Source organism: Excalfactoria chinensis, chromosome 6 (assembly GCF_039878825.1).
Source record: "Excalfactoria chinensis isolate bCotChi1 chromosome 6, bCotChi1.hap2, whole genome shotgun sequence".
NCBI classification, from domain to species: Eukaryota; Metazoa; Chordata; class Aves; order Galliformes; family Phasianidae; genus Excalfactoria; species Excalfactoria chinensis.
Genome location: NC_092830.1, coordinates 30,413,964 through 30,440,566, shown reverse-complemented (window position 1 = coordinate 30,440,566; position 26,603 = coordinate 30,413,964). Strand labels below are relative to the sequence as shown.

The 26,603-nt window shown below is 39.3% G+C and overlaps 2 protein-coding genes and 1 long non-coding RNA gene across 3 annotated transcripts in view; 2 read left to right on the top strand and 1 right to left on the bottom strand.

The window, feature by feature from the left end:
- Positions 1-8,142, bottom strand: part of NHLRC2 (NHL repeat containing 2) — a 35,184-nt gene extending 27,042 nt beyond the window's left edge. The window contains exons 1-3 of the mRNA XM_072339927.1: positions 8,031-8,142; positions 7,679-7,918; positions 5,723-5,875 (exon numbers count right to left, since the gene is read on the bottom strand). Coding sequence (XP_072196028.1) covers positions 5,723-5,875; positions 7,679-7,918; positions 8,031-8,130 — 493 coding nt within the window. The 5' untranslated portion in view covers positions 8,131-8,142. The remainder of the gene's footprint in view (positions 1-5,722; positions 5,876-7,678; positions 7,919-8,030) is intronic.
- Positions 847-7,663, top strand: LOC140253881 (uncharacterized). The gene is made up of 4 exons (XR_011904019.1): positions 847-876; positions 2,889-3,067; positions 6,386-6,483; positions 7,225-7,663. It is a non-coding gene; the product is annotated as an uncharacterized lncRNA (long non-coding RNA).
- A 318-nt stretch (positions 8,143-8,460) lies between the features above and the next one.
- On the top strand, positions 8,461-22,003 carry DCLRE1A (DNA cross-link repair 1A). The gene is made up of 9 exons (XM_072339926.1): positions 8,461-9,250; positions 10,179-11,675; positions 13,503-13,636; positions 14,680-14,798; positions 16,502-16,645; positions 17,474-17,619; positions 18,752-18,906; positions 20,870-21,011; positions 21,274-22,003. Exons 1-9 carry the CDS (start codon positions 8,833-8,835, stop codon positions 21,438-21,440), a joined length of 2,922 nt encoding a protein of 973 aa, XP_072196027.1. The 5' UTR covers positions 8,461-8,832; the 3' UTR covers positions 21,441-22,003.
- Positions 22,004-26,603: the final 4,600 nt, after the last annotated feature.

Here is a 26,603-nt window from a genome sequence, read left to right as displayed (position 1 = left end):
AACTCCAACAGAAAATCTACAGAACAGAACTCATCTGCTTTTCTCTATGGGACAAAACATAAATATACTTTCACTTCATGTAAATAATTTCACCAGCAGTCCTAAATTTTCCACCCCCCTACCTACTTAACAGAGAAAGAATGGGAAGCCTTCAGCAAAGTCACTTTTTGGTACCTCCTAGGAGGATTAAACCTCAAACGCTCTAACGAACAATTCTGGATCTCTTTCAGTGTTTTAAATTATGCCTTCTAGCATAATCTCTTGGAAATTAAATGAGCAATGTACATGACATCAACAACATATTTTGTTTCATTTTGTGCATAAAGAATACTCAGCCATAAACATCATGTTGTTACAGTCAAAGTAACTTGTCAAATGTGGGATGATTTGGGTTTTGGGTTATTTTTATTTTAAAATTCAGAGATGCGAGTAAAATAAATGAGACTATCTGAACCATGACATTTGATTAAATTGCAGAACATTCCATTTCTAGAATCTGTTGCTCACAGCCACCATAAAAGAATGAGACACTGAAGATCATTCGTTACTGAAGCCAGGAAGATAACGACAGTAACAACCATGCAGTTGTAGAAAGCTGCAGTACAATAACTTTAAACCCAAACTGTTGATATAATTGAAATCTTAGATGTTAACCCTATGCAGTGGAAGACCTAAGTCATATATTGAAGAAGTGATTGAGCACCTGGTAGGAAGGCAGAGCCAACTCAGGGGAGCTCAGGTGCAAGCAGTGCCCCTGAATGACTAGAAGGGGTGGAGCCAGGATCCACCCCTTCCCAGACCTCATTTAAAGGTTGACCAGGGAGGTAATGCTTGCTATTTTGCTGCAGATTATTGTGCATCTGAGGCCTTCTGAAGGTAAGTAAATTCCTTCATTTATTTCTGTGCCTGCTGCTCCATTTGAGTAGGGCCTTACTTGCTACAGCTTGGGATCTTGCTGCTCTGCTGTTCCTATTGCACTTATCACTGTGTTGCACCTTACTATGTACTGAAAAATCACCTGTGTTACTGGATTTTGCAAGCTTTTTATAATCACAGGTAACTGGTATCATTCTACTACTTCATCTTTTATTTACCCTTATGTCTTAGTTTGAGTAGAGATGCTAAATTAAATAGGAAGGGGGAATACCCTTATGGTTGATATCCTTTTTAGCTAATTTTTCTAAATTAAAAAAATACTTTGACAACAACGAGTTCTTTCTTCTTTTTCCAGTTGTATCTATATAAATATTCAGCATTTATTTATTGCTTGCATTCAAATATCTGTAGTGTTTCCTTCTAGTGTTTTTTTTTTTTATGTTTACAGTGAATTTCTTATTTTTATCATCAATACAAGTAATATCATAAAAGAGGTGAAGACTTGGAGACTCTACAGGTGTCACAGATGGAGAAATTATCCAACCTAAATCCAGTTCTGTTGATGTTTCAACTTTAATATACAACTGGTACAGAGCCCTGAAGAACTTAATGAGGCTCTTAAATGACATTTATCTTAAGTCACATCTTGGATTAATTTGTGCTCCTTCAAATACTGCAGTGAAAAGTGTGTTGTACTGCTACAGGCAAAACAGGTTTGGTTGAATGGCTAATAAATTTATGTAAGGAGGATACAATTTAAAAATTTAAAGGATAAAAGTGGATGTGCAGTGTGAATCCCTAAGGAATTAAGTGCCTTTATTTGGTGTTGACTTGAATATGGTGAAGGTCACTAAACTGGGAAAGACAAACTTCAAATGTTTTCTTAGTGAATTTTCAGTAAGGCTTCAGAGCATGAACTGTTCAGTTGTTTGTAGCAGCAGATAATTAAAAGACCATTTAGCACTTTTTTGAGAATTACCATTTGTTATGGCAGAATGAATCTTTCATAGCTCCACCACAAGTTTAACCTGGAAAAGACTACGTTTTCAGTCATATTTCTGGCATATTCATTACTAGTTTCCTCACAAAGTGCTCACCTGCTGTATCTGCTACTCTCAGACTACCTAGAAGCACACCTGCAAATCTCTTCTTCCTGTGTTGCTCAGTGGTTACTTTATTTAAATATACTTTCTGCAGAAATGTCAAACCTTTTTCTCCTTATTTTCTTAAAGAATCTCTACAACTCAGCAGATATAAAGCCATTACATTTCTTAAAGCTTTGCAGCATAGTCCTATATATGTTACCAACCCAATGTTTTATTTCTAAATCTATCATTGTTTTTTCTTGGCCTACATGACCACTTATGTAATGGAATGTGTATTTAGCTTGCTCTATTCTACAATGCCCAAATGCTACCGTAGGAAAGCATTCCTGATGTGAAGAATTCTACTCTACTTTGCTTCTGATGCCTGTGCTACAGCTTGGTTTTGGTTGATTGTTTGGGTGGGGTTTTCTGTGTTTTTTGAGGCTTTAAAGATTAAACCAATATATAATATGGATTACTGAACAGATGTGTTACTGCAAATAATGCAGCAAAAGTATTATGGTGTACAAAACCAGACTGTAAATAATCCCCTTCTATGAAAGAATAAGCATTCTAGTGTACATTATGGTTGTCTGACACCTGCTCCAGGAAATAAATTTTCTGCAGCAATGCACATTGCATTGCTAGCACTTGATGAATGATCTCTAAAAATGGAGGGCTGCCAGAGCTGTTATTGTTTTGGCAGTGTAACTCATTTTTATTTCAAGTAAATTATCTTGATGGTTTTGTGTCAGAAGTGTAAGAAAGGGTATTATTTCCTGACTTAAACAGTTAAATTATTGAGCTCAGAGGAGTTTTTTTCCTTCTAAGAACAAAACTGAGAAATTAATTTAATCTTTAACTTGCATTTTATTTGTTTAAAAAGAAATTGAGACATATTTTTTCTCTTTTGGCTCTTCTCCTCAGCTCTAAAACAGTATTAATAGGGAAGAACAGCATCTAGAGGAGTGGTAATATTTCTGGAAGAGGACAAGGAAGGGTGAAGCTCTGCACATGAGCTGCATAAAACAAGTTCATGGACAGAGAATCAAGAAAACCAAAGAAATATTGTTGTTGCCACTGCAGTAAGCATGGCATGTTGCAAGGTAAGACAACTCGAATTCTAGTATCATAAGCTGATAAACAGCAATTTAAATGTTTTCACTGTAATAAGATCAGTAGTAGTGCTTATTTCCTCCATCAAAAATATCATTAAGGCTGGAAGGATAATTTCTTTGATACCTATACCGCACAAACACATTATAATACTCCTTCATGAAGAAAATTTCTGTGAAAACAGATGCTACACCATGATACAAGAAAATGCACGCCATTTAAAACACTATTTGAAGGATTATAACAGAGCATAACACTGGAGTTATGCCAAGCTATTTCTGAATATTAAAAAGTACTCCCTCTTATAGAAGTAATTTCTGGACTGCTGATAACATGAACTGGATATGCACTGGGGTTTAAAATAACTTTCTGAATGCCACTTGAAGAACAGAAATAGCTCCACTGAAGATAGCAACAAGAACAGATCAGATAAAGACGCTAGGCGACATTTAATCCTATGGAAAGCAGTCTTTACTTTGAGACAAATCTCAAGTTCCAGAACTGTCTGAGAAGATATATTTGATGGCTTAGGATCACCTTAAAACTTCCAGGTTCTTGTTTAGATGTCTTAAATCTGATGACTGTATTACTGAGTTTCTACATTCTCCCAATGAGACAGGATTTAAACCATGTAGACAAAAAAGTAATTAGAATATGAGAAAAAATTATGTACAGAAAGATGTTGCTGCAAATTATCAATATTAAGGTTTGTTCTCAGCTGTGCAGAAACATGGAGGCAGTGTTCTTTTAGCTACTCTAACACCAGATTAAGACCCAAATGCACTGTAAAACAGATAACTTTCTAGAGTAAAATATTTTTCTCTCTGAATAACACTCTGCTGGAAGAGGACTCTTCTGCTGCATAAATGAAATGTGTATGTAAAATACTATAGAGTTTTTTGTAGTATGAGGTGAGAGGTGGGGAAACCAGCCCAAGTGAAAGTGAATCTGTCCCCCATATCCTGAAGGGGCAACAGACTTCCGCTAAGTAAAGAAGGCAGTAGATTAAAATGGAATGAAATTCTGGCATCAGGGTGAATGCTAAAGAAGTTTGTATCTTAGTATCCTTAAAGTATTTTTGCTATGCCCAACATTCTTTCTTCTTCAGTCTTACTCTTCCAGCCTTTACTTTTCTCACGTTTCTCAAGCTGGCTTTTCCTCTCATCTGTTACTGACTGGTAACTTTTATCTCCTACATGCTTCTCTCATTTCTATTTTTTTTTTTTTTCCACTTCCTTCCCAAGCACCTTTTCCCAATCTCCAGTTCTTCTATAGCTCAAATCTAAGAAGTATTTGTCACCTATCAGCAATGTACTTTTCACAAGGCTGTTAAAATAATGCTTTTTGTTACCAACAGATTTAACAGCTTAGTTTAAAATATATTGGGGATGGCTGCTATGTTTGTACAACAACACTGCATTTCAAAATGTGTATTTTTAAGGATGTTATCAATTCAATGATCAATGCTATCTTCTGAAGTTTCAGAGCAGACCTTCTTTCCAGTATGCCTGACATCCAGAGCAATCCCTTTATAATTTCTTCATCATTTTCCACTTAAAACTGCCTCCTTCACAAAAAAAAAGGCTATGAAAATGTTACTTTAATGAAGTTTGTCATAGCAAATTATTATACCAGTTCTCAAATTTCTTCAAAGCAAACAGTAAAAATTTTTCAAGGCAGGTAAACTATTCTATTTCAATCTTTTGTAAAGCAGTATTTAAACCTACAATATATGAGTGAACTAACTTAATGAACTTTTAGTTTCAAAGACACTGTCATCTGTTTTTCCAATGAAAACAAGAAATATGAAAATAAATGCTGTCAAGATGAAAATCAAATCAGAATTGCTAATGTAAAATCCAAAGTGTAAATATTATAAGGTAATGTAATTTTCACTGTTAGTCCTTAAAAGTATTTTATCGAATGAAAGTAACACTTATCTACTAGGTTGATCTGCTGAAATATACAAGTTAACTTAGCAGTCAATATGTTCCTGTGTAAAAACACCTCTTCTCTCTGACAAGTCATGAGAATGATAAGAGACTAAATTTGAAATAGTAATTACCCTGTATTTTCATTCAGTCAGAGAGAGATGGGCTTTATTTCAGGTGTGGACTTTGAAATCTTTAGGAGCTTAATCCCTTCTCTCAGGATAGATGGCTACTAATAGAAAACAAGATGATGGGAAAAAAAACAACAACAACAACAAAAAAAAACCTCATAAACCAAGTTTTTATGTGTTTTTATTTCAATTAGAAGTTAAAAAAAAGACTAAACCAGTCTACCACTTGCACAATGTTCATTGCCCAGAGTTCATCTGTAAGGTAAATGTGCATACAGCAACTCTGAGCCTGTAACTTACATCCATGCATTTTGCAAATGGCCCTATGAGGATATCAGATTCACGCTTCAAGCACATATCATGTCTTCTGTGCCTGTACAGTTAAAGAAACACCGTATTTAGCCCCACCTAAAAATGTGATGAGAGCATAGCCAGTAACCTTTGTCAGGCTACTTAAAAGATTAGAAGACACTTTTAGGCATCCCTGAAATGCTGCCAGCTGTTTAGTAACTGAAGTGACTCAGCTACTCCACCTGCAACACTGCCAGGAAATTCTATTCTGTGCTAGCCAAAGCTCTTTTACCTTTATCAGAGTACTGGTGCTCTAATTCATGGAGATCAGGCAGCAGGTGCAAGCAATTGATGCAGCAGTAAGTAAAGAAATCCAACACCACAACTTTTCCACAAAGGTCTTTGTGAAGAGAAATGGGACCTTCAGTATTTAACCACTGTAAATCTGCACAGAGAACAGAGAGAGACAGTTTGAGGAAGGGTAGGGAAAGGAAGATGCTTGTACCAAACTGGTATGCTAATACACAACATTTCTAATACATTTTACTTCAGGCAAACAACCCCACCTCTTCCCACCAAGTAGAAAAGCAAAACAGAAGTCTTAGGTCTATCAAACTCACCCTTATGTATACAGATATTCAAAATGTCTAAAGGAAATTTATGAAATTTAATATAACATTGAAAGTACAACTTACATAGTTAAATAAGTACCTTTTTAATTAACAGAAGATGCAAGCTGCAGAGCAATTTCCATATATTTCAAAATCTGTTATTACTCAACATGTAACAACATCATAGGTATTAATGACTACTTATTTAAAAATTCATGGAACTCTTCATTTTACAACATTTTTGTAAATAACTATTTTCAAGAATGACTGAAATGTTTTTGCCTTTTTAGTTTTGTTCTTCATTTTAAACAGTTTGAAATGACATATGTAGTATTTCTTCCCAGGTGACAGAACTGTAACCCTTTCAGACAGATGTGGAAAGTATACTTGGATACTTATTCATATACTTGATATGAAAAATGAAGGCAATGCTTTCTCACTGGTAACTGATATTACTCTGATTCTGGTATTGAGATATGAATGTCCTAGATCTAGAGAACTGTTTGCCACTCGATGCTTTTTGAGGGGTGGGGGGAACAGATGTGATATGTTATGAAGTCAAACTCAATTCTTAAATGACTTTCTTTTTTTAAGTGCACAAATGTACTAAGAATAATCTGAAAATAGTCAGGATCTTCATCCCATCAGTTTCAGCAAACCATGAACTCAGTGTTCCAGAAGACATTGCTACTCAACTCAGCAGATTTGTTTTTTGCTTCACTATGAGGAAGTATGGCCCCTCTCTGTACACAGACAGAGTATATATTGATATATATTCACATGTACAATGTGAAGGTACACATATTTAGACTTGGAGACTTAATTTCAGTTCATGCATTTCTGCAGTACATGAGTGAGGATTTGCTTTTTGCTTTTTAGAAGCAGACCAGATTGCTTTAATGGCATGACACCCCTTTTCACTAGAATCAAAATATGCTTTAAAGGAAGATATTGGAAATAAAGTGTTGGCTACTTATTTGATTTCATCTCTAGAGATGAACATAAAGTTTGGCAAAATAGAGAAAGCAAGATATTAGCGATGAAAATTTATCTTGAGGCCAAATCCAGGCAGTAAAAGTATTCACAAAGATTAAAAGTCAGGATTAACTCCTATGCTGTGTATAATATTAATCCTGTATTTTATCTGTTTGGTTCTTTGCCTCGTAACCTCTCATGGCCCCAGCAAGCATTGCTATGGCCACAAGCACCCAGAGCGGGGTCTGCAAGACGAATGCTTTGCACAAGAGTCATGGGGAAAAGGTGAATCACTGAACCACGATGGCACCTCCAGCACAAGACACGTTATCAGGAACACAAAAATCGGCAAGCACAACTCGGTCATGGGATGAGAAAGGCCTGAGGCGGAAGAGTAAGAACTGCAGCAAAACCAAAGGAACTCAAGAGGCCGCTTACTGCAGAAAAACGAAAGCCTCTATATACAAAAGCTCTCAGAAGTTTAAGGACGAAGCTTTAAAAAACGCTTTTTTTATAAGAAGAATCAAGAGGGACGCCCACAAACAGGTTCTTTTCTCCTTTGCTCCCGTGCTTCCACCAACCCGCTGCCCAGGAAAAATGCCTTTTACTGCACCAGCCCACGGGGCGGTGGTTCCGCGGCGCATCCGGGCCCCTCCACCCACCTCCGCCGAGCTCGGGAACTGTCAGGTCCCGCTCCCGGCCGTCCATTTTCTTCAGGTACTGGTAGACCAGGTTCTCCTTCTCCTGAGCGGTGTCGGCGTCGAGCAATGCATACTCCAGCTGCGTCTGTGCGGGCAGGAGCCCCGCCAGGCCATCCGCCGCCATGGCACCTCCCTGCCGAGCCCGCCGCTGTTTACTAGCCTTGCGGTTCGCTGTCGCACATTCGGCCCGGGAGAGAAAAGCTGTAATTAAAACGAAGCAAAACAAGCAATGAAAACGGCAAACGTAAACACACAGAGGCTCGTCTTTCTTAAAGGGAGGGATTTTTAAATTCATTTCTCATTTTGACCGGACTTTTGCAATTCGCAGAAGCACATTCGTGAGGAAAACTGCGCGCTAAATCCCCAGTCCAGTCCAGCAGATTCAGCACCACCTTTTTTTTTCCCCCGCTCATTTCGCTTTTTTTTTTTTTTTTAATTATTATTCTTAAGTGTAAGATACGTCACAAGTGGAACGTATCAGGACTAAAGGTGGAGGGTTTTCTTAATTTATTTCTCGGGAGGGCAGGTGGCTGTAATGACAGAGGAGGTGACGAATCTGCGAACGCCGACACTCCGCTGCGTGGGCCGGCAGACGGCGCGCTCCTAAAGGGAGAGGCGGCTGCTCGGAGCCGGGAGCGGAGCGCGGGGTGGCGGCGGCTGCTCCCTGCTCACCTCGGTCTTCGCTGCGTGGCGGCTCGTGGCAGCGATCTCGGAGCTGAAGTCGCGTTTTTATACAGTCTTTTTCGGGGGGCGGTCAGGGGTGCGGGGAGGGCAGCACCCCAGGCCCGGCTTGGGGTTTGAGAGGGGGGGGGGCTGAAGGCAATGGCTCTGTCAGCCTTTCTTTCTGTATCTGACAGATTCTGCTCTTGTTTAACAGCGGTTGCAGATACTCAAAGAGGCGCTTGTTAAGTTATTTTCAGGCTAGGATCCACCATGCTCCTGTCCCATCAGGGACTGCCGTTTGGTTTGGGGCCCAGTGATGCTTTGGTAGGATGGGGTTTGATTGCTTCTGTGCCATCCCCCATTCGCTGCTGGAAGACAAGACGTATTGACAGTAGGAAAGTTAGATTTGTGGACTGCTCCTCAAGTGCGAGGACAATATTTCCTATGTTGCCATGTCTGAAGATGCGTTATTGGAAGAGGACATTTGGGAATACAAATCCATCAGGAAGCAAAAGCCACAGAGCAACACAGAGAGTACCTCTGTGTCCGTGCAGTCAGTAACCAAAGGCAAATGCAGGCCGAAAAGAAAGGAAAATGGAAGCAAAAAGAAATCTGTGGGAAAAAATAGTATTCCTCAGAAAAGCAAGCAGAGATTGAGGCCGAACAAGGATCTGGATCCATATAAAGATGACAGCAGCGTGCACACTCAGGAAAGCACGAGCAGCCTGACAGAACAGGGCTCACCAAGAACAAGGCTGGTTTGTGACGGATATTGCCCGAGCTGTCAGATGCCCTTCTCCTTGCTGGTGGTGCAGACACCTCGCTGGCATGTTGCTGAATGTTTGGATACTCTGGGATCTGTTGAAAAAGGTAGGAGTAGGGTAAGAAAAAAGTTTACCATTGTAAAATAATGGGAAATATCCTTCAGTTAAAGGTTTGCAGTTTTTGACTCAGAATTTCTCCTTCCTCAGAAATAGATTTCACAATCCTGAATACATATGGCTGTGCTGTAGTAACAATCACTTCCTGTTTCATGTCTTTTTTACTTTTCTTGAAGTTTCTTTTTCAGAACAACGAAAATTGAGCCTTTAATCCTGATTTTGATGGTGGTATTAACTTAAGGCGGATGTGTTAATGCTTTGTTTCCATCTCTTTCTCCTACAATTAATGGGAAAAAAATCCCAATTGATTTGCGTCTGTCTTAATGTTCTCAAAAGTTAGGCTAGTGAACTGGCAACAGAAAGTGTTCAGGGAACAGCCACAGATCTTCTGTTGGCATCTGAGTCTTGAGTACTTTATATATATAAGTAAATACCTGACTACTTTTTAAAATCTAAAACGTCTCCTAGCTGACAGTTTTCAGTGGAATTTCAAGTTGATTCAGAACCAAGATTTGGTCTGTTTTGAAACACACTTTAGCCTTTTTGGGCACTTTTCGTCTGAGCCTTGCTTGTACATGAGACAATTCTAAACTAGAAGCCACGTAGCACATTAGTAAGTACAACACTGAAACAGGGTAACATGCTCATCTTGCTAGAAAGGTGAATTAATGCAGGCTCAGTGCTATGCTAATATCAGGCTGGAAAACCTAAAACCTCTCATTTCATGCCAGCGTGGGGCAGGAGATGTGGCAGCCTGACAATTGCTTTGCACTTGTGCCTTCTGCCCTCCAATAACTGCATTTATATGAAAAGCTTTAAAACTGTATGCTTTATGAGATTTTTATTTGATGTTACAATTATGCAATGTATACTAGCAGAGATATTAACGTTACTTTTTGGCTGAATTGTTTCCATAGAGTGCCCTGATGGTTTACTGTGCACATCTACCATTCCATCCCACTACAAGCGCTATAGCCACTTTCAACTTGCAGCAAGCAGAGCAGGAGAATATCTTGTGAACTCTACAGCCAATGCTTTGGAGAGGAAGACGACATGTTCTACTGCTGCAAAGTCCAGCTGTTTTCCAAGTCATGTAGAAGTCTCACAGACTGAGAAACCATCTAAGAACTTAAAAAATGTCCCAAATAATGAGTGTACACCAGAGATACAGGATTCAGCACAAAGGACGTCTCTAAATATAACCAGTGAAAGTACTTCCTCTTTTGCAGATGTTCAAAAGCCTCAACAAGTATTTCAGCTCACCCAAACCACAGATAACAGTTGTAAATTTGAATTTTATGACTTTACCTCTTCACAAGAAAGTGTTTTGGGCAAAGATCTTTGTAGTCAAAAAGATACAAGTCAGCCAAGCCTATTGCAGTCAAAAGCTGACTTTAGTGACTGGGAAATTTCGTATTCTCCGCTGAGTACTTGTGAGGAAAGTGAAGGTGAAGCTGAGGAAGAGAAGGAAGTAAAAACATCACAAAATAATCTATTCAAAGTCCAGAACTTTGAAGGAGCAGAATCTAATGCTGAAGTTTTTAGACTTAAAAAGCAACACAGTGAGGAAATAAATACATCAAGCTGTTTGTATCACAGTGGGAAAGGTGCTTCTCAGAGTCACGTGGACAGCAAATGCTGTAATTCAACATGTGCAGATAATCAACAGGAGACACTGTCAGCAGAATCCTCTTTTCCTCTTAATTGCAATGAGGAGTTTCATCAGCCAGGATTGATTTCCCCTGTAATTAACACAGGTAATAAAGAGTCACAAGGCAGGGGTGCCTGTGCTTTGGGTTCTGTGCATTCAGGTCTTACTCGTACACAATCAGAACTGCTTACAGAAGGTGCTGGATCTCCTCTGTATGAAAAAAATAAGGTTTTGAGGGACCCAAGTGTTGTTTTAACTAATACAGATAAAATGACTGCTGATGCAATTGAAAAAGGAGCTTGCCAAGAGAGTCTGCAGCCTGTGGTGAAGAAAGAAGAAAACCTTGATTCAACTGGTGTGTGCTTTCCCAGCCCCATCTCTAAAACGGTCTCATCTCGTTCCTTAGCAAGTACAAATGCCAAATTCAGTCCTGCCAAAGAACTCAAACAAATGGACATTGGTGTTTTCTTTGGGTTAAAACCTAAAGTAAAAGAGGAAGGCAAAGGAGAGGCGTGTTTGAGTGAGGGAAAGCAGACACCGAGTTCAGTAGCTCCCAGTGGAAAGAGGCCCAGACAGCAAAAAAGGAAAGCTGAAGGATCTGTGGAGGATCTAGAAGCAGTTAAAGAAAGTTCAAATAAAGATGGAGGTTTTGCAGACGTAACTTCTGGTGGCCAACGAAAGTGGAGAAAAAGATTTAGAGAATCATCTACTACAGATGAAGGAGCAAGGAAAAAACAGTGCCCTTTCTATAAGAAAATACCAGGTGAGAGATAACTATGTTATATAGTGTTTATCTAATTTTGGCTTGTGTATTGCATTTTTTTTCCTTAATTTTAGGCTTTGTTATTCCTCACTCACCGTATCCATTTAAACTGCAGTCTTTTGTGACCTCTTCTCTAAGAGTCAATAAAATCATGTCTGGGTGCAGATCTTCAGAAGAATCTGACTGTGGGACAGCAGTCTGCAGAGGCCTCCTCAGTAAAGCGCAGAGAAATGTTTGCCTCTGGAAAGCAGTTACTAGGACAGCCTTCTGCTTATTTTTGACAGAATCAAAAGCATGAGCTGATCTACTTTCTGGAGTGTTTTTGAATTATCTCCCGTGTTAATGTTGACTTTTAATTCCTGTGTTTAATCTTTTACATTGTGTCTTTTGCCCCTAAAAGCAGGTTGGTCAGTTATGCTTATTTTCTTATGCTAATTTATAAAAAATAATAATAATTTTGTATTTGAAATTCAGAAATGCTACAACTTTGTAAGCAAAGACATGAAGGTGAAGCAGCAGAATGTAGCTCAGGAAACAGGAATTTGTCTTCTCAAACAATTATGCTAAATATGGAACGATACATCAGCAACTTTAAAAGCTTCACAATTCTGTTTACCACCAAAGGATTTAATCTTACATAAATATTTGAGGAAGCCAAAGAGAAATATATTAGTGGTTATAAGAGCCAGGCTGCTTCATGAAGATTGACCTGTAAGTCTTCACGAGGTTACACCACTATCATGGGTTCCATAAGCTGAGAGCACTTCCTGCGTATAATAAATTTGAAGAGCAGAGTTCTATACCTGCAACAGAAATTTAAAGTTGTTTTGCTATAATCTGTAGTCTGTTTTGTTTTGAGTTGATTACTTTACCTGAAGTCTGTTTTCTGTGCTGATAATGCTACGTGTTGATGCCCACTTGAGAATTTTTTGTTTTATTTTGTGTTGTTTTTTTTTAATTAGCAGACAATTGTGGTTTGTTGTGCTTTTTAAGTGGAGTTACAAAGTCTAACTCCAAGTGAGCAGAGCTATTTCTAGTTCTCCTGGAAGAGCTGGGAGATGTCAACAACATAAAATGAAAAACATTGGGTCACCAAATGAATTGGATCGTTGCAGCATTTGGTGGTTTTTCAAATGTAAGACTTAATGTAAAGGGACCGTTTGTCATTATGTCTGCATTAAAAACACTACATGTGCACGGAGGAAGGCTGTCTTCAGTGCTGCTGTCTTTATGCAATATCTTTGTGCAAATGGCACCTCACAAAGAATGTGGAATAGCAAATCATTCCAGTTTCAACTCAGCAGACATATTTGAAAATCCCAGATCGCTTTATTAGTAACAGTACAACAGCATGTTTTGTGGAGAGCATTAAACACAGAGTAACAGATTTTGCAGGTTGATCACAAAATAAGTTTTGTTAAGCTGTTGTTATCTATTTTATTCTGTGCTTACACTTTAAACATGAACTTTCAAATGCCAGTTAAATACAGATTTGCTTAACCAGCTGCCATCTGTGTAAGATGGCATCTGAGCAACAAATAGATGGGAGACCTGTGAACATATTTGCACGTGGAGACTTTGCTGAAACTTTGTTTAAATGTGGAAAAAAAAATTATTTATTATTTATTATTTTTTTTGACTGTTGAGTCATTTGCAAACTGAGTCTATCATTAAATGGTCCCTGACACTTTGTACAGTGGAACTGTATTCCCTTCTTAATTTGGAAGAAAGAAATAAAAAAGGAATATAAGAGAAATCTCATTAGAAACTTGTTCACTAGTTCTGAATTATGTTTACTGACTGGTTTCTCTTGCCTTTTTGCTTTAGGAACTGGGTTTACAGTTGATGCTTTCCAATATGGAGAAATAGAAGGCTGCACGGCCTACTTCCTCACTCATTTTCACTCCGATCACTATTGTGGGTTGACAAAAAACTTTGTATTTCCTCTATACTGTAATAAGGTAAGGTTTTTCAAGGTTACTAGATCTTATCAAATCCATGTACAACTCTAATCGTGGTGAAAGTTAATACAGGACCAGAGATTCCATTGTTGGGGCAGTTCAGAACAGTGGATAATATGTATAGGGGAATCTGGGAAGAAATCTTATCCTAGTTTGTCTGTTAAAGATTAGTGAAACTTATTCCTTATTTCCACGAATTAATTTAGGTTTAAATGATCTTTAGAGATCATGTAGTTCCATTTCTTGCTTAGTCCAGGACTAACTTCAGAGTTGGATCAGATTGTTCCGAGCCTTTGTTAGTCCCATTTTGAAAATATAAGAGGACAGGTTCAGTTGTGTCTCCATGCAACTTGTTGCAGTGCTTAACCCACTCTATTTTTTTTTTCCTTACATGCTGTTGAAATGTCTCATTTTACTACTCATGACTGCAGCTGCTTCTTTTATTTATTTATTTTATTTTTTTGCACGTGGCATGGAGAATTAATGTCTCCATAGTCTCTATTAATTTCATCAGGAGAAGAAAGTTTGAAATTAAGTTCCCCTTAAGCACTTTCTTCTCGAGGTTAAGTAAATGCAGTTGTTTTAGCCAGGTCCTGCATGTCCTATGCTTCAGGTCTCTGTGTGGGCCAACTCTGCTACTGGCTGTTATGTCCAACCAAGTCTTCTCTACTCCTAGCATGGTAAGGCACCTTCCCTAATACGCCCATCCAGAATCTGCATCAAAAATTTCTCTATGAGGTACTCTGGAAGTCTCCTGAAATTCGTGCATTCCACATTGTCCTTCCAGCAGCTGCTGGGTTGACTTCAGTACCCTATGATGAAAGTCAGGGCCAGTGACCTGGAAACTTCTATAGTTATTTAAAGTAAGCATTGACAACTTCTTTTCTTGACTAGGCAATCTGTAACAAATACTCATCATGTTGTTGCTTCTTGTTGGCCTTCTCACATTCTCACAGTTTCTTTCTAAGCCAGACAGTTTGGCTTTGAGGGCCTGTTTCTAAAATAAATAAAGTCTACAGATTTTGTTCCTTTTCTTATTGCAGATAACTGGCAATCTGGTGAAGAGCAAACTTCGAGTCAAAGAGCAATACATCAACGTGCTGCCAATGGACACAGAATGTATAGTGAATGGGATCAAAGTGTTGTTGCTTGATGCCAATCAGTATGTATCATTGCATTTGGTATGCAGTGTTCGTTTGTGTAGAATATTAAAGATAAATGGCTGAACAGACCCAGTTTTTTCATAATTTTTAGGTTTCTATGGATCTGAAAAAAGAAGGGCAGAAATAATTCAGTACCCTGAGTTGACTTCTTAACATTTCATGAGTGACTTAGGAGTGTAGAAGTCTAAACTTATATCTTGTGTTTGCTTCTGGAATTGGTGAGCTATTTTTTAAAATGAATGTTAGGCTTTTTTGGTAATGTAACCTTAGTTTTATTTTGTTTGCATATAATGAGCATTTAAGTTTTATTCAGACATATCTCCTTAATGTTAACACTTGTTGAGAGTTTGGATGGTTTTCTAAGGTCTGGGGACTTCAGTTTTTTGTGCCTGGTTGGGAACATCCTAGAACTGATGATCAGATCTGTTAGGTTTCTGTAGCTATGATTCAAGATAGTGTCATCTTCAGCTGAAGAAAAATGTGGTACTTTGGTTCTTGAGAGAGACAAAAGCCAACCATTCAGAAACAAAACAAAAACCCACAAACGCCACAGCAAGTAACTTGTAGTGGGTTCAGTGATTAAAAGGATGAGATTCTTACCCAGTGTGATGCACTGCCAGTATGCGGTTATGCTGGATTTCGGGTTCAGTAGCTCCTGACTTTCAGCCTTGTGTTCTTGCTGCTGTCTCTCGGTACCTTATTTGGCTATGTGCTTGAAGAAAAGTCCTTTCCCTAAAGTATATATTGAAATGCAGCACTGTGTCACAGCTGGTTTGAATATTACTTATCTTAGGATTTGTTTATAGTTGGGGAGATAAGATTCCATGAAGTCCTTTGAGAACCCTTTCTGGGAATGAAAGAAGCCTTGTTTCTTTTGTAGTTTGGACCCTTCTCATTTTTCCTGTTTGTCTCCCTGATCCCCTGCTTCAATCTGAAATGCATATAAACCTTAAGTACCAAGTTTAACTTTTTGGAGAGTTTACCAGTTTTGTAATTTTAGCTCTGATTCATGCCAGTTTTCTCCTTTTCTGAGGTTTCATTTACCCTTTCTATATGACTCATGTCCAAAACAGTCTCACTCTGATTTTCCTCTCTGAGCTCTTGCCCTTCAGACAGCTTTGGTGAGGAGCTGCAGAACATGCAGTGGATTCATTGTGGCCAAGAATTGTACTTACAAACAGTAGATTCTGGATGGTGGATGATATTTAAAACCTGGAAATAGAGTTTAAAAGCAAATGCTTCATTAAGTCCTAGAGGAATGAAGATGCATCTGCAATAAAGCAATATTCCTTACGGATAAGAATGCTGCTTCTTTTGTGGTATTCTGTGTCCTTGTTAACTCCAAGTTTAACAGAACCTCAGAGATTGTGCAGCTGAGGCAGCGTCTTTATTGTACCCAACAAAAAAAGAGCAACCCAAAAAAGAAGTTAATACTTGATTATTTTACTGCTGATTTGTTTTTTCTTCTCTCTGTCTCAGCTGAGAATTCAGGTCTGTCTTGTCTACGGCCTTAAAGACAGCTTTAAAATTCCCTTATAAACTATGAATTTCCAGCTACGTTAGGCAGCACAGTAGGAGTGATTTCCATTGTTGCTATGCACACTTCCTTGTTACTGGAGGGTGCCGTATTACTTGTCTCAAATCACTCCATCTCTATAGAAAGATGATTTATATATGGCTCTTTTTTGTATTTTCTTTCCAGTTGTCCAGGTGCAACAATGATCCTTTTTTACCTACCCAATGGAGCTGCTATTCTGCACACAGGAGACTTCAGGGCAGATCCTTCTATGGAGCGTTACCCTGCTTTGATTGGTCAAAAAATCCACACCCTTTACCTTGATACCACGTAAGTTGGGTTAATGTTTTGGTTTTTTTTTAGTTAATATTACTTTGTGAACCAAATACCTGTAGGTGTAAATAACCTTATTGTTTTGATGTTCATTAGTTCTGTTTAGTGTTATGTAAAACCCAAAGTTCATGTACGTCTATCCTGTTCATCTGTTGTGCTGTCAACACAAGAGAAGAAAAGTAAATATTGGAGAAGATGCATTTGTTGACATGGTTTTATTATTTGTAAGTGATATTAAGGTCCTGGGGTTAAAATTTATACAGTAGGTTGTTCAGCTCTAAAAACAAGAGTTTTATGGTTGTTTCTGAGTGTTCAGCTGTTATGAAAAAGGGGAGATAATTGAAAGACTGAAAGAATGCCAAGTGGATAAATCAGATTTCCAGGTTTTCATTAGGCCTTTCTGTGACTCACGTATGTAAGTGTTTTTCTGTGATGACTAATGTCCAGCTGCAGTTCTTTATTTCTCTTCCATATGTTTCTGTGAATGAATAAAGCTTTATGTTATGGTTTTGTGTGCATGACAAAAAATAGACGTAAGGATGTAATTAGAATATGCTTGAAAGAGCTCTTGGTATTTATAGAGGAAAAACTACAGAATTGAGTGACAGTGTCAGGCAAGTGAACAGACACAGGGAGAAGGCATGCGTAGGGTAAGTTTTATTCAGTTTTATCTTAGCAACTCAGTGGTTTCTGATAAATGGGTTTCAAACAAACTGAAATTATATTTTAGAATAGTGTTTTTTTCATTTCCTATTGCATATATGCAGTTTGGAAGTCCTTAGTAAACTCAGGTGTCTTCCGTCTGATCTTGTTTCCATGCTCCAGGTACTGCAGTCCTGAATATACCTTTCCTTCTCAACAAGAGGTTATCCAGTTTGCTGTCAATACAGCCTTTGAGATGGTGACTTTAAACCCCCGTACTCTAGTTGTCTGTGGCACCTATTCCATTGGAAAAGAAAGAGTTTTTTTAGGTACGTAAAAAAAAAAAAAAAAACAAAGAGAAAATACTAATAGATAAAACGACTAAATAAATGTGTAAGTATGTGTTAAATGACCTTTTTCCTGAAGGATACAGGATGGTTGTTTATTCTTGATGGTCAGAAATTGCATTAATTGAAGGAATGTAATTATGCTACTGCTTGTTCTTTGTTTTTCTAATCAAGAAGTTTGAACTTTTGGTAAGAATTATTTTTCTGCCATGTTTACAAACACACACACCTCCTCCTTCCCAAGTATACAGAAGGAATATTTGGATACTCATTGAATAAGCCTATTTAATTGATTGTGGTGTGAAAAGTGACTGGGATCATTTTAAGAAGTAAATGATGTATTTTTGTTTTAATAATCTCACTGTATCAAGATAGCAGAGGGGTATAATTATTCTTCAACTTCTATTTTGCTGCTTATTCTACAACCTTCATATAATGTATTTTCCAAGAGGCGTATATTTTTTAGTTTTAAATAAATCAGTTTTTACACAGCATTCCCCAAACCAAAACACAACTTTTCTGTCCGAATAAAAATCTTGTATGCTTTGCTTCACTCAGGTACAGCATTAGAAACCAAGGTGATTGTACTACAGTGTACTCTAGAGCAGGCAGTACTCTAGAGTGCCCTGTTTGTGCTTTGTGCTTTTAGGTATATTTGAAGTCATCAATACATAACTTTTGCACTGACATTTAGTTGCACTGGCTTGTTTTCTTTGTATGTTCCAAAACCCTTCATGTTTCCAGCCTTTTTGAAGCGATTACCAATTTTTGCCACGGAGATTTTACCAAAGAAAGAAGACTTTGAACTTGTCACTGTGCTTCTCTTCTCCTTTTCTTTCCAGTTGTGATGTGTGATTCTGGCACTCAAACATAGGAGCTGGAGTAGTTGGTTTTCTGGTGTATATTTTTTTTACCAGCCACTACAGGTTTCACTTCTCAAACAGTTTCACATTCTAACACATTATCCTGTTGAATATAGGTTTATTTTTCCCACTAGTAAAACTGACCCAGGATAGTGGCTAGGAATGGCTCCAAACATGTAACAGAGTAACTCTTACTTACTTATTTGTGTTTGGTTTTGTTCATTTTTTTTTTTTCTCAATTAATCCTAAAGCAATTGCTGAAGTTCTGGGTTCCAAGGCAAGCATGTCCCGAGATAAATACAAAACACTGCAGTGTTTGGAGTCAGCAGCTGTTAATTCCCTCATCAGTATGAACTGGGATGGTACTTTGCTTCACATTCTTCCCATGATGCAAATTAATTTTAAGGTAGGTTCTGTAAGTATACTCTGTTTAACCTTCTGGCTAATCTTAACTGCTGGCTCTTCCCAAGCAGTGTTTGGTGCTTATTACCCTCTTGTCAGATCATATTTACTTAGTATAAGTTTTGACATACAGCATTATATTGAAAATGAAATGCAATTAGACATTAATAATGTCTCCAAACGTGATGCACAGAAAGCATAATTTCACTTCAGTATGGTGCTTGTGCAAGATAAGCTGAGATTTGTTCCAAGACTTGCTCTGTGTGGGCTTTTTGAAGTGGATTTCTGTAATGACTGCAGGGTCTGTCTTATTAGCAATTAATGTTTTGACACTGAGTTCCTGCTTTCAGCCTGTCTTTATGTGATGCAGGAAAAGACTAGAAGGATTTTCTGCATGCAGCTCTGCATGAAGATGCGCTTCAGCCCATGAACATCGCTGAATTCCAATTTGGTATTTGACAAAAGAAAGGGATAGGGTTCTCTTCTGTTCCTCCCAGTTCAATTTCCAAGGATTTGTGCTTGTATTTTTACCTGCATAAACAAGGTTATTTCTCCTGCTATAGAATAAGGATATGGATAATTGAGGATATTGATAATTTAAAACTCACTGAAAATTTTTGCGTAAGCAAATAACAAACAGCAAAAGAATTGAAGGATGCTTTTTGCAGACACAGGCTTTAGTTTTTCCACACAATCGTTATTTGTATTTTCTTTAGCCAGAGCAAGTAAACCAGTTTATGTTTAAGGTGTTTCACAGCAGATGAATTTAAAAGCACATTCAGTCAAGATTTGGCGTTGGGACTTTGTGGGAATTTCTTACCTAGGAAAGGTGACAAATTTCTGGGGTGAAGAGGTGTTTTAAAATGGTCCACACAATACAGAAAGGCAAAGCGGCAGGCTCTAATTTTAAAGGTAATCTGAAAGAAAGGGAAAAAAGGAGCTCACTTAGTGCTGACAAATGTGGATTAATTTTCCTGCTTTTACTTCAGGCTTGCTGTGCCACTTCTGTTCTTAATAACTTCCCAGTGTCTGATGGGTTAAGTTAGCGATTGGTGTTTGGTCACGGCCTTTCAATCTCCATCTCTCCTTCCCCCCCCTCACCCTCCCTTTCTTTTTTTTTTTTTAAAAAGCAGGCTTTATTTTGTATTCTTCCTGCTGCTGACATAAGGTTTATGATTTTGAGCTCTAAAATTACAGCTTTCAAGTAAAGAATTCACCTTTAAGGTTTGATACACATGAAGTTTATTTTCTGGTTTTGGCTTGAAATAATACTGACCTCGTGTCATCCAGGAGTAGGACTGTACATTCCTTATTCTTCCTCCTTGTCCTTTTCCCAATCCCAGCTTAAACAACATCGAGGCGAACTTAGGAAACTTGGAAACTATTTTTGATTTTTAGATTGAAGCGATGATTTCCTTTTGACTGTAGTTAGAGATGTGATAAAGCACGATTTAGTGATCAGAGCAACACTGTATCCTATCCGTGCATTGGCTTGCTGCAATCTTTTGGCTAATTCACTAATTTCCTTAGTGTTCCTGGCCACAAGCAGATACCAAAATGTCAGTGGCACTTTAACTTAACCAGATGATTTTGCACTGAAGCAGGCTTTTGCCTTTTTTATCACCATTCAGCTGCAGGAGTGGTGACCTCCAGCTGAGAGAAGGAAACGAATTGCTTGGGGGCAAGATCAAAAAATGTGACGATGCCGTGTGTGTTCTGATTTGTAATGCATAGTTATTAATACGTGCTTATTCAGATGAAACAGTTAGGGTCCTAACATACGAGGTGCTCTGCAAATGTAAATATTCATCACTATTGATTTGAAGGCACGTGGTATTTAAAAGAAAAGAGCTCTTATAAAAGCATGAGAACCAAATTTAATTAGATGTCTCTATCATGAAATCTCCAGTCTTTCCGCTAATGAGCAGTTTAATGGCATTCAGCATATGCCCTGTTTTTGTTAACAGGGGTTGCAAGATCATTTGAATAAGTTTTCTGAGAATTTTGATCAAGTTCTGGCTTTCAAACCTACTGGGTGGACCTACTCTGATTCATGCCTTTCTGTGACTGATATCAAACCGCAGACAAGAGGGAAGATCACCATTTATGGTATGTGTGATAAAGATTCATTGCATTTAGTTGTGTGAATGGTCTTTGTATTTTTGCTCTGGGAACTCCTACTGTTCATTGCAACCAATGCTTTAGATAATTCAGTGAGAAACTGGACAGATGGGTCTCTCCAGGAGAAAGTAATTGAGAACACTGTAAATGAAGACTTTCTTTCATACTTTCTGCTCCTGTACTGTTCTTGCAAATAAAAGTTTTTACGTGGTGGAAGAGTAACAGATCTCTCTGACTTGTTTCATTTCAGGGATTCCTTACAGTGAGCACAGCAGTTACCTGGAAATGAAACGTTTTGTTCAATGGTTGAAGCCACAGAAAATTATCCCCACTGTAAACGTTGGTGACTGGAGAGCCAGAAGCTTGATGGAAAAGCATTTTAGAGACTGGATGACTGAGGACAGTGGCCATAAATAATAAGGAAAAATTTCAAAGAAGAGAAGTTGAATGGGAGATTCTGAGTTCCTGTGAAACTGTGGCTCCTTTTTACATGGAACTCCATGGGAAGGATTCCACTGCCATTCTCCTGAGAAAACTGGACTGGTGGGAGGGTACCTTGTTTTCTGATTTACCTACTAATGTATTTTCCTATCACTTGTTTGCAGATGCCTGTTTCAGGGTATTCTTATCTTATTCTTTTTACTTGTTCTTAATTTTCCTCAGATTATGGAGGTACCCGGATGTACAGTGCTGGGTGAGAAGCCACCTCCAGATTAATCTTCTTGGAAAATAAGCTATTATAATAAATGAAGCAGCATTATACTCATGCAACGTGCGAGCAGCGCAGGCTTCTGAGGAGCTCATTTTTTCATAAGCCAGAATTAGTCTCAATTACAACTTCGTAAACAAAGTTTACTTGATGAGAGAATATTGGTGTAGCTTCTGCAGTATTTAAGCTTGCAAGAATGAATTTTATAGAAGACATTGCTAACTATACTATGGTCAAGGTTTTTTGAAAATAAAGAACCTACATGAAGCATATGAGTTTGTGTTGGCAGGGTTGTTTGTACAGATTTGTCCCTTGGATTCCGGAAGAAAGTTAAAGTAAATCAACAACAGAAAGCTAAGTTTCACTTTGCGTTTTCTCCCTCAGTGGTGCTGTTTCTTTATCTGTTTGGTGTTTATGGTACTGAATTATGTCGTTGCACGCAGGCACACTGGTGTAATTGTAAGTATTTTAATAGAAAATGTTGGGTCATGCACAGAAAACCATCCTACAACTTCCTAGAATAGCTGATCTGAAATCTTCAATGTCTTTTTTGTCAGGAAAACGTTTAATGGTCAGTGTTACTATAAGAACTTGCACTGATTCTCAATTCTTTCAGTGCAATCACTGAAATATGACATCGTTAAATGGTTCTGTTTAACCCAGGCAATTAAAAGCATCTGAAGTTTTTATTTCACATCATATATTACGCTAGCTCTCCTTATCACAAGGACCATTCACTGCCCTGGATTTGGCATATCCATTCCTAGGATTCCTCTCCTTGTTGGAGTAGGTGTGTTAAAGATTATCTGTTGAAGTGCTTGCTTCTGCTGAGCCTGAATTACTGCCTTGCACAAGTTAGGGCAAATCTAGGGATTCTGTTTGGCAGGAATGTGCTTCTAACAGTTGAATTGTTATGGAATTATTCATGATTTTCAGCTCCCATGTCTTTTTCCTACCTAATTTTGCACAAAGTATGAGGGGCGTGCTGATGTTAAAACTAGTCACATCTCTGACGTCCTCTTGCTTTTATAGCTGCGGTTTCTAGAATGAGGATCCCTGCAGAGAATGAGTAAGTGCGTGGGCTGTGATCATGCTGATGCTTTACGGGCTTGCAACGCAATTAGTTAGCCTTTATGCAAATAGTAACAGAACCTAAGTAAAGTGGCTTTCACTGCAGCTGGTAGGTGTGAGAGAGCTGTTCCCCCAAGGGGACTCTGCTTTCTTGTCTCAGTTTCCTATGCTGTTACCCAGAGCAAAGGTTGGATTTTGTTATCTTTCAAAAGCAAACTTTTAATTTCTGCATCTAACCACAAAAATGACGTGTATGGGAAGATGCTGGCATTGGCATCACCGAGCTGATACAGTTAATATTGTTCTGATTTGGACAAAGCAAAAGCAGCAGAAGAATGGCATTTGCACTGAATTTGTTTTTTGCCTGTTGGGTCCTGTTGTCTGGTTTCAGTTGCCTGCTTTGTTGTAGTTATTCATACGTCAGCCCCCTGCTTGCTCTTATCTCTTCTTTCTGGATTGTATTTGCACTTCTACCTACCTTCACTTATTTTTGCAGGTAGATTTGTCATCCATGTTCTTATTAGGAGTTATTCTTGCTATTGTATATTGAGCCTCCTTCATATGGGGGAAAAAAATCAGAATCTCAACTTGGGAAGAAAGGTTTTGGTTGTTGGTTTTATTTCTGTTCTTCTCTGTATCGTAAAGGAAGAAGGTTAATAATGGGATTAGATTTCCTAGGTTGCCACAAGGGGCACATAAGCAGATGTGGAAAACCATTTAATTAAGAATTTTGTGGGCAGATTTATAGCAGGATATTTTCTCTTTCCTTTCTGAGATCATTCCTTAGGGAAAGCTCTGATCACAGCTGGTTAAGTCCTCTGAGGGGCACAGATACAATGAACCTCTTTTCGGAGTTAATGTAATTAAACACGTCAATGTAAATTACAGATTTCACTGAAGCAAAATGGGTTTGTGAGCACCTTGGGTGCACTTCCAGTTTGTCCGTTGCTGACAGACTCAGGGCAGAAGGCAAAGCAAGCAAGAAGGGCAGCAGTAACACGTGCCTGATCAGTGCCCAGAATGGTTTTCAAAACCAACCACTCTAAAGAATCGCTTTGTATTTCCCATCAGGACTCTGTGCTCTGATTACCTATCTCCCCAATAGGCAGATAAATGAGCTAAAAGCAATGCTGTGAACAGGGTAACGGGAGGGGAGAGGGAAGAGGAGGAAAGCGACTTGCTGAGTCAGGCAGTGAGGTTCAGACTGGTTGTGATAAATGAAAACAGCCACAGTAAGCCTGTCCTTTCCTTCATGCAGTGCCCTTAGGTGCTGTTAGGGTGGAACTGCTCTGCAGAGCTGGTGGAAGCCTGGAGAGCCTCGTGCTGAGCCCCAGCAGGCAGCGCCCTGCGTCCTCCGCATGCCTCTTGTTCCTGCTTTTTCATCTGAACCCTCACCCGCTGTCATACGGTGGCACCTCATTATCGAATCTCCAACAAATACTTTGGCAGGGAAGAGGCTTTTCCACTCGGTCACATTTACATGTGCTGTGGTATCTCAGAGCAGATAGCGTCTTGTTTGTGCCAGTTCCCAGCGAGTGCTCAAATAAGGATCTTTAAAACAATTTAAGTTTTCCTAATTGCTGCTTGAAAGTGACCTTACTCACCTGTCCTTCTGTGTGCTGTATTGGTTGTTATGGATTGAAGAGGAAAATGCACTGTTTTAGTGAAAAAAGATACAAATATTGCGCGTGAGGAAAAGGTGACGTGAGGACGCGCATGTAAACAAAGGTGATGCTGGGGCTGAGTTTGGTGAGAAGGGCTGGTGATGAGCCCCTGCTCCCCCCTCCTCAGAGCCCATTGCTTTCCTCCGTAGTTTTCCTGCAACTCCTTCATGATCCCTCCTGGGACAGGTAACTCTCTCAGCAGGCCACAAGGGGCAGCGCTCTTAGTGTGGGGGACCTGTGAAAGCCCATGTACACACCAGATGCTCTCTCTCTCCATTTTAATCCCATGAGGGATACTGGTGTCAACTGGTGTTAACTGGAGATGTTAATGTGCTGCTAGAGGCCAATCCAGAGGCTCAGTGGCTGAGGAGAGAGTCCAGGAAAAGCAGTGAAGGGCTTTGGGTGCATCTGCAGTAAATAAGTAGAGGTAGGGCTTGCTCAAATGGATATCTGAGAAAGTTGCATACTGCACCAGCCGGTGAAAGGTGATGCTAAATCAGCTAGGGAAATTTCAGGGATTTCACAGCAATGGAACTGAATGATCAATGTCATTTCAGGGGAAGCCAGCTGATGTTATAGCTCTTGTTTCCTGCTTTTATGCTTTCTACTTTGCTCCCAGGATGCTTATTCTAACAAGCAGCTTCATTCTGATGCCCACTGGGGACAGAAAGCACTGCTGTCTGCTCAGATCTGGCTGCAGCCCAGGCTGTTCTTTAGGAAGGAGCATCAGGAGGAGAAGGCATACAGGAGCCAGCCAGGAAGGATGGGCATTCACTGAGATGAAGGCTCAGGTCATCCCTTCAGGTACCCCTCAATCTGCTATTTCCTTTACTCTTTGTAGAGGTTATAGTACAGCGTCACAGACCTGGGACCAAGCGGATCCATGCCAGGAGAAGACCAGAGACCATAACCAATCAGAGGTGCAGGAGCACACCACAGGAAGACACCAATTGCTGGCCATGGGTGCAAAGCAAAGAGGCACTGAGGAGGCCCAGGGCTGGCTGGAGTCTACACCCTGATGGGGGCTGGGCTGGGCAGAAACAGCCCTGCTGTGCACACTGGGGCTGTGTAAGAAGCACTAAAGAGTTTGTAGCAACACTAAACAGCTTGTTGCTCAGTAGTCCCTGGACAAGATAGTTGCTTACTGACTCTGTTCTGCAGGGGTACGTTGTGTTCCATAATCCCTCCTGTCTTGCTGCAATGCCAAAATCTCATTGCCCTCTTTGTAGCCTCCTGCTCTTCTGATCAGCAGGACTGGAGCAAGACAAGTACAAATGGGTGGAAACGCACTGGGTGCCAGGAGCACAGAGCTGTTGAATTTAGTAATGTTTCATCATGCTGCCAGAGAGACTGAATGCAGTTATTCCAGAGCTTAAGCCGGGTTTGAAGAACAGGTACTGCCATCTGAAGCTTAGGAATAACCGTAAGCTGATTGTTTTCAAATCACCAAATATAACCAAAATGTATTTACAGCAGAGAACTCCGCTTTTACCGTCTTTGATTCTATTTTTTTCCTACCATCTCACTGTTTATAGCAACTCTTCATGACTCAGTTTTCCTTCCTCTATCTGTGCTCTCTCCCCATCTAGCCTTCCATCGCTGGGGATTTCTCAGAAATGTTACTCTACCAGCATTCACCTTTGTTCCTAGAAAAAGGAGCACAAGAACATTTGCTTGGAAGCAAGCTGACATCTGTGAAGAATGACACGGGCTTTGGACATGGAATTAAACTGAAAAGAGGCAAATCAGAGGGCAGGAGGAAGTTCAAGGGCATTTAGCATGTAAATGGGGTTATTTTGACAAAACGAGTCCTGGTGTGGAATGTGCCACTGCTCAGCTGAGGCTGCTAAGGAGAAACAACTTGAAAAGAGGGGTTCCTCTTTGGTGGAAAAGTTGTACCACCTTTATGGCTGCCGCTGGTGATATTGGAACAGCGCTTAGAAGGACATAAACCTGCAGAGACCACGGCAGCAGCACAGATGTGCTGGGATGGGTGTATCGCATGGCGCTGTGTGGAGTTGGGAACTTCAGGAGCCCAGAAATCCTGGGCAAACAATCCTTGCAGTTTGCCAGACCTTTCTGTTTCTAGGTTGAAAGAGGCATGTCTGAGAAATGCAAATGTGTAAGCGGCTTTTC

Bases quoted from the DNA above. Each gene is read 5' to 3' on its own strand.
- DCLRE1A (XM_072339926.1), top strand. From the start codon at position 8,833: ATGTCTGAAGATGCGTTATTGGAAGAGGACATTTGGGAATACAAATCC. The intron at 18,907-20,869 runs GTAGGTTCTGTA...TTTTGTTAACAG, and splicing joins TGATGCAAATTAATTTTAAG to GGGTTGCAAGATCATTTGAA. The intron at 21,012-21,273 runs GTATGTGTGATA...GTTTCATTTCAG, and splicing joins AGGGAAGATCACCATTTATG to GGATTCCTTACAGTGAGCAC.